This window comes from Puccinia triticina, chromosome 4A, assembly GCF_026914185.1.
Source record: "Puccinia triticina chromosome 4A, complete sequence".
Classification (NCBI taxonomy): Eukaryota; Fungi; Basidiomycota; class Pucciniomycetes; order Pucciniales; family Pucciniaceae; genus Puccinia; species Puccinia triticina.
This window is the reverse complement of record NC_070561.1, coordinates 8,172,556-8,179,573: the sequence shown is the minus strand read 5'-3', so window position 1 is coordinate 8,179,573 and position 7,018 is coordinate 8,172,556. Positions and strand designations below refer to the sequence as shown.

Here is a 7,018-nt window from a genome sequence, read left to right as displayed (position 1 = left end):
CAGTTGGAGGGATGGAATCGTTCTCTTCCATTGGCTCATCATCATCATTTGCTAGATGTGGATTGGTGGCCGTGCCAGGTTGAAAGCTTAGCTTGCGGTAGATTGATTGAAATAGGAAAGGCATGTGGGCTGTGACAAGTTCATGGTCTCGAGTATGTTTGGATTCTGGCGAAAAGATATCTTTGGTAATTGACTTTGTGCTGTGGTACGCGCCCTCCGGGTAAGCGCCACTTGGCGGTTTTTGCATCTGGACGATCTCTGTTGCCTGTTTATGCACATATAAGTCAGCAAAAAATTAGTAAGATTGAACAATTATGATACATGGAAGCTTAGAGATAGATGAAAATACATTACCTCGTCAAGTATGTATTTATCCCATTGAGCTTTCCCTTTTTTTTTTTGACAAACAAAAGCGCTGAGCGTTCCGAAGAGCTTCAAAGTAGACTGCCATCCTCGCTTAGTCCTCTAATATTGACGTTTAAAAGCAATGGTAGAATTGCTGATTGTCAGAAAGGAAATCAGGAATGACTTCGGAGTATGATTCATCTCGGAGATAACGTTACAGATCGCCGTGATTTTTGAAGTTTCCGTTCGAATCCTTTTCTTGTGGTTGAACTGAATGTTTTGTCGGACCATGTTGAATCAGAGGAATTTTCAAGAGGTCGAGAGAAAGGGAGGACGGTGGTTGGATTTGGGATGATCAGACTCGGATAGGACGGTGATTGGATTTCGGATGGGTTGTTTTTTGGATGATCGGAGGGACTCGCTGTATGCGTTGGTTGTATGCGGCGGGTTGAGGGAGAGAGAGGGAGGTCGAAAAAAAAGTGCGGCCGTTGAGAGGAAAGTCAGAAAGAGCGGAAAAAAGAAGGCCTACAATGAAAAAAGAGGGAAGGAAAACGTCATGGGTTTGCCAGCAAGCGGCAAAGAAACTCAAAGGTTGAATGTTTTTTTCGGGCATCAGGTGGATGGATTAGGATGGATTGCTGAAAATCTGAATACACAGTTTGATAACTAAAATTACAACCTTCATGGGGTTAGGAGGAGAAATGAACTTGTTGAAAACTCTGGGCTGTAGGGGGTGGCGACATCGTCTACCACCAAAGGATGCAGATTCTCTCAGGCCAAAAGGCCTGATTAGTCATAAGTCCTCTCCCTGCGGGAGAGACTCGATGCCTTGCATCTCTCCCAGGCCAAATGGGTGCCCCCCGGCCGCTGCGGGGACGAGGGGCGTTCGATGTAAATGCCAATGATCAAATTCAATCCATTTCATCATCATCAAAACCAAAAATATGATATACAGGTATGTAGAGCTTTAATCACAAGTAGGATCATCCTCGAGTTTGTCGCAAAGAACAAAGTGTTTCGGCTGTTCATCAACCCAATGCTCCACTCCATAATTCTCGGCGTCCACTCGACCAGCCTCCATGTCGATTGTCTGGAGGATCAACAATGCTGATGCAAAAAGTACCAACATAAACAGGAACCCATAGCGCATGTCATGGGTCATTTCTGGATATAATATCAAGCCCACAGGAGACATCAGCCGCGGTCTGTTGAAGAAACGAGGGCGCAGGACAAACCTGTTATTATTCCTACGATCAGCGGGCCGGAGCAGCTGGAAGCCCTGCAAGCCATCCCTCTTCAGCTAGCTGGCATATTTAACTAAGAGACTGGGAAGCACTGACTTGGCAGTTAGACTGAACAGCGAATTCCATCGTGCTTCCTGTCCAGGGGGGAGTAACTCGGTATACACGGCCCGTGAATAAGACTGGAACCCTCCATAAAACAGGCCTGGAGAAAGTCGCGTCAGTCTCTTGCCAACGAGGCGCATTTCTGAAACACAAAATCGGCGGGTGGGACGCACCAAAGAATCCAGCGACCAAGAACATGTCGCGTTCGGAGCTCAGCGCGTCCATCCCGAAGAGCACCGACGTGCTGATGTAGAGCGGGAGCGCACAGGTTGGCAGGACGATCAGCTTGAGGACGCGCAGGTTCGAGTCCACGCCCGCGAAAAAATGCAGATGCTTTTGGAGCGGGGTGAAGACCAATGCGCCCAGGATCCCCATCGACGGAGTGACGATGCCTATGACGATCAGCTTGGTCGACTCCATCTTCAGATACGTCTTGGCATAGAGTATTGCAGTCGATGTCATCGTGGAGTAGCCTGCAGTCAAACATCAGATCTATCTTTTTTTTTTAAAGAAAAGTCATTTCTTTCGGTTGGGATGTGCTTACCATTGCTTAGAAGAGCCCACGCCAGCAGGAACTTGATCGTCTGGAAAATATTCCGCGACCCTTTAAGCATCCTGCACATTTCTTTGCAGCTCTTGATGGGCTTGAAAGGGTTCGAGAAGCCCCGCCGGGGCGAGAATGAGCGGGGTGGGATCCATAATCCGGCAGCTGAGTGGAGAAACAGATGCCGCTTAAATTGCTGATGAAGCTCCAGTACAGAGGTCGCCAGGAACCAGATGGCACCAAGATGGGACTCACGGATGGTCAGGAGTCCCCAACACAACGCACTGCCGCCAATCGCCCACCTCAAGCTAGCCAGGTCACCCTTCCTGTGGATCACGCCGAGCAAGCAGACAACTAAGGCGAGGATTCCAGAGCCGAAGCCGTATGCGACTCCTCGCGAGGAGATTTGGGAGGTGCACTGAGAAACCAGCGCCTTGTATTCCCGCTCATCAAGCGCCTCGATCGTCCCTTCTTTCTGCCCGATCTCCGCAGCCTTCTCCTTCGAAATCCCTGAAAGCTGAATCGCGCCCATCCTCTTAACAATCTTCTCTCTCTCTCTGCTTCTCCTGATATGTTTGCTTACTAGACTGTTTAGACACACCGCGCTCCCGCCTAGACACACATTCGAGACCAGCGAGAGCACTCCCGCTAGAGGCCATATCGGCGAGGAACTCTCGAGGAAGAAAAACATCGACGCCGTAAGACTTCCGCAGCCCGCGAGAGCTATGAGCAGGAACTTGCGCATATTAGCTGAACAAAACGCAGTCAGCTCTCAGACAAATGCCACGATTTCTACCTTCCTTTGACACAGACAATGCTTACCATCATCTGCTGGACTGCTCATACTGATGATGAGGAAGGCCAGCAAAGCGATCGTGAGACTGGAGATATACAGCGGGAAAACACTCGTGTTCACCCATCCTCCCAGTATCCTTGTCTTGCAAATCGCCCCAGCCTCAGGTACATCACGGGATTCACCGGATCCCGGCGTTGCTTTTTTCTCCCAGCTCGATCCCCTCGAACCTGGACATGGCTTGATGTAATCCGGATACACTCGCGCATTGTCTCTTGCAAATTGCTCCAATACAATCGCTGTTTTTTTTTTTGAAGAAATATAAATCAATCACCCAGAAACTAAATACTTCGAGTCCTTCATAGCCGCCTTTTTGCTTCAGTACTCACGCAGGAATAGAGTGGTTGAAACGATGGCGTATATCTTTGGAGGAGAACAAAAAAAAAAACAGTAAGCCCAAGCTTTCTTGATTCATAAGAAGCATGATCGGATATGATCACCGTCCAGCTTTGTAAGACATCAATTTTTGAACCTACTTCAGAAGCGATTGAATAGCAATAAAATCCCCAGACGTGCTGATTGCCTGAGGTGGACCTAACCGAAACACGCTCCGGATTGAAGAGTGTGCGTTCCGAATGATTGGATGTGTGATCTGACAGGGACTCTGCCGGGCTAGAGTCCCGAGGCGCCGATGAGTTTGGCGACAAGGCTGTGTCGATTGGTGGTAGCTGAAAAGCGACGGCTGGTGGTTGTTTGGGCTCCATATGCGATGTCTAAGACGTGTTCACGCGGTCCGTAGTCTTCAAGGTCAGGTCTGCGAGATATGTACGAGGGATTTTTGGAGGAATTTCAGGCCTGAAATCCCCAGGTCGCAGGTTTAAGAAAGGGCTCAGCGCAGGTGCTCGACAGAACAGTTTGAAGAACCACTTGCACTCAGCCGTTTCTCTGACTTCAGTGAAGGAAAGCCTCGCTCAGCTTCTGCCGCCGTCCCGACGACAGTGGGCTGAGGCTCGGCATCGCTTCAGTTCAACGTTAGAGCGAAATCGAGGAAGCATAACCCAAGCCGGGGATCTTTCTGTATCCTGGTGTAACAGATGTCTCGGCCACCACCATGGCGGGCGTTCCATTAAAACTGTCCCTGGCAACTCAGCTATATAGAGTCGCCCTTGTCTTTGGATGGAAAGGGTCCAACTGCAACTATGTGATCGCAACCGCCATTCCCACACAACATGGCTAGCAAGAAGAACTAGTTTGCCCTTCAAGCTTGTCATGAGCCCCACATTCGTTCAAACATTCTTTTTCTTGGCAACCAAGCCGCAAGGCCCGCAGCCAAAACCACTTGACCGACCAATTACGCGAGGACATAGTTTTTGGTGTTAGCAGAGCCTGTCTGACTGACACTTGTTGCAATGCTTTTTCTCGTACAGTCTACGCCCAGTTCCTCATGGCTATAAAGCCAAAAGGTCTTGGCTAGACAGTATAATCAAGTGAGTAATTGCACAGCTCCGTGTGACTAATCCGGTAGCCCGTCAAGCATAGCAGGCATGTGATGCTAGGGTAGCGGGCTAACACCTGCTATTCCCACTGGAAGAAGGCTAATGATTGATCTTGAGGAATGGCCACTGATATTCTGAGGATGACTTCAGGATCATCCCGGATAAAAGCATGCTGGGGCGCTGGGGATACTTGAGAGTGAAAAAAATCATTCCGAACATTTTATCTTATACATACAGAAGGAGAAAGGTCGTAAGGAATATATGAGAGAGGATACAAAAAGTGATCATCATAGCGCCGTGAAGAGGGTTGTCACACTACAAACACTCGAGCACAATGGGGTCTCTACTCTAGCGAGAGAAGTGGTTTTCATCTTTTTTCAGTCCACCCGGGGCGTTGATCAGTCCTCAACAAGTGATGACAAGTTTGACATTTTTTTAAAAACCGAGTTTTTGATGGAACTTGAAGCCTAACTTGGCGAAGAGAGAGGTGTCAAGCTTGACTGCACTGAAGGCGGATCGTAGATCGACGTTGTCTCGCTTGAATCCGGTGATGATCACACTGAACTTGTTGTCGAACTCCGAAAATTTCGCTGTTGGCATTTATGATACCAAAAAAAGAGGGGTCGTTAGTGGGATTTGATCCTTCAGGGGACTGTCTGCATTTTTTTTTTTTTTTCTTTAAATCGGACTCACAATTGCAGCTTTGGTAGATTTTGGGGCGTTGGGAAATGGCCTTGAGGATATTTTCAAAGCTTTTTAAGAACCCGGAGAAGATTATGGCTTGCTCGGACTGAGAAAATGTTGGCAAAAGAGAGGGATTACTGAGGATGAGGAAAGAAACTCAGGATGCTCGAAGATAAGAGCGAGGATGGGTTATACTCACGAGAAAGTTAGCGTCATACTTCTCAATAGAGGTGCGGAACTTCTCAGTATTCTCGGCGACGGGTTTGTAGATATGATTCAAATCGCTGATGACGTCTTGCACTTTGTCCTGGCCACAAGCACTGGTGATTGACTTTTCGTACTGGGTAGTGGCGGTAACCGCCGTTTGGAAATCGAACGTCTTGTAAACTGACTTCTCCCCGGGGCTGTATGATGGCACGCTAGCGGCTGTGTCATTTTCAAGGTGACAAAGAATCTTCCTCAGTTCGATTTTTCCGGCAGAGAGATGGAATCATTCGAGGATCAAGGATATCTCACCGGCAAAAGCAACAGGCGCCAACAAGTACTTAAACAACATCTTTGGAGAGATCTTCTGGGCTGGCTTTCAATTCAAAATGGAAAGAAATCACGAAGAAGTTTAGTTTTGGCGCGACAATATGAAGACGAAGACTGGTGACACCGTTAGAAACGGTGAGGAATTGGCGGGCATACTTTGGAAAGTTTTGTTTGGGAGTTCAATAAGTTGATCTGATCGCGAGCTCGTGAGGATGGAAGTGGATGGGGAAAAGACTGAGGCCCCGAGGTTGGGAGGTGGTTTTATAGACAGATGAAGCCTATTGGAGGACCCCAAGATGAGTGTTTGCTGGTTCGAAATCCACATTGACCGCCCAGGACCGCGCACATTGATGCTAGCATGCCTGATTCGCCAGGGATGTACCCTGGTTCGTGGAGAATTACCCCATTGTCCTCCTGCCTCCTCCTGCCCAAGTCATATTCGTCATCGCGCCTCATACCCGCCGAGCGAGACCTTGCGCACACGTTCGTGTGCTGCTCCAAAAACCTAAGGAAATTCTACTTCTCGATCGGAATGTTTGCGCACAAAGAATGGTCATGCATAGCTCAAGTCGCTGTCCAAGTCAGCCAAGAGAGTGGAAGTATCATTTTTCCCTTGGGTGCGGTCCCAAGTAGGCACTGTCAACCTGCATTGCATCCCCACACCAAAAAATCTCTTCGCTGGAAAGTACTAATCTGGGGCTGAAGGCACACCACATCGGAGACCTTCAAAGCGCTATGTGCTCGAAGCTTGGTGAAAAATGGGCGCCGAAGTCAACGGTATATATGCCGAAGTGGGGGAAAGGGTTGCGATTACCCCCTGGCAACCTTGCGTAATTCGCAAACTGCACTTGAACCAACCTATGGGCTTGCAGTGTTGGCTCATAATTCATAACCAACGGCAAGTTGAGAAATTCCAGGTGCTATGTGCCAGCACATAGACATACTGGCCATTTGGATGTCATAGAAAAAGCACCGCGGAAGCCAGACTGTTACCGGTCCATCTTGGATAATTGTACTGCTCTGCGGTTTGATAGGATAATATTGCCATGACATCTTATTCCCCGCCGGCCGGATCACAGCAGATGTGTATTTCATTAACTGCGGACCCTCGAGGTCTCGCCGGAGTTATTACCTATGGCATTTGCGCTGCAGAGGAATTCACATCAGTGGAATTGGAGACACCTCAGTCACTGAGTCTGTTGGAGTATGTACAGTCAAACCTGTCTAAGGGCATACCCTTTGGGAGAAGACTTTTTGTATGACTTTAGGCAGGTTA

The 7,018-nt window shown here is 48.4% G+C and overlaps 2 protein-coding genes across 2 annotated transcripts; both read right to left on the bottom strand.

Moving 5' to 3' along the window:
- Nucleotides 1-1,312: 1,312 nt before the first annotated feature.
- PtA15_4A860 (uncharacterized protein) lies at nucleotides 1,313-3,266 on the bottom strand (the record flags this gene model as incomplete). Its single annotated transcript, XM_053168788.1, has 9 exons — nucleotides 1,313-1,509; nucleotides 1,581-1,624; nucleotides 1,686-1,791; nucleotides 1,865-2,164; nucleotides 2,236-2,400; nucleotides 2,491-2,752; nucleotides 2,819-2,985; nucleotides 3,058-3,116; nucleotides 3,214-3,266. The coding sequence occupies 9 exons, from the start codon at nucleotides 3,264-3,266 to the stop codon at nucleotides 1,313-1,315; spliced, it is 1,353 nt and encodes a 450-aa protein (XP_053019962.1).
- A 434-nt stretch (nucleotides 3,267-3,700) lies between these two features.
- PtA15_4A859 (uncharacterized protein) lies at nucleotides 3,701-6,198 on the bottom strand (the record flags this gene model as incomplete). Its single annotated transcript, XM_053168786.1, has 7 exons — nucleotides 3,701-3,842; nucleotides 4,997-5,114; nucleotides 5,218-5,314; nucleotides 5,408-5,634; nucleotides 5,725-5,784; nucleotides 5,899-6,020; nucleotides 6,089-6,198. 7 exons carry the CDS (start codon nucleotides 6,196-6,198, stop codon nucleotides 3,701-3,703), a joined length of 876 nt encoding a protein of 291 aa, XP_053019961.1.
- Nucleotides 6,199-7,018: the final 820 nt, after the last annotated feature.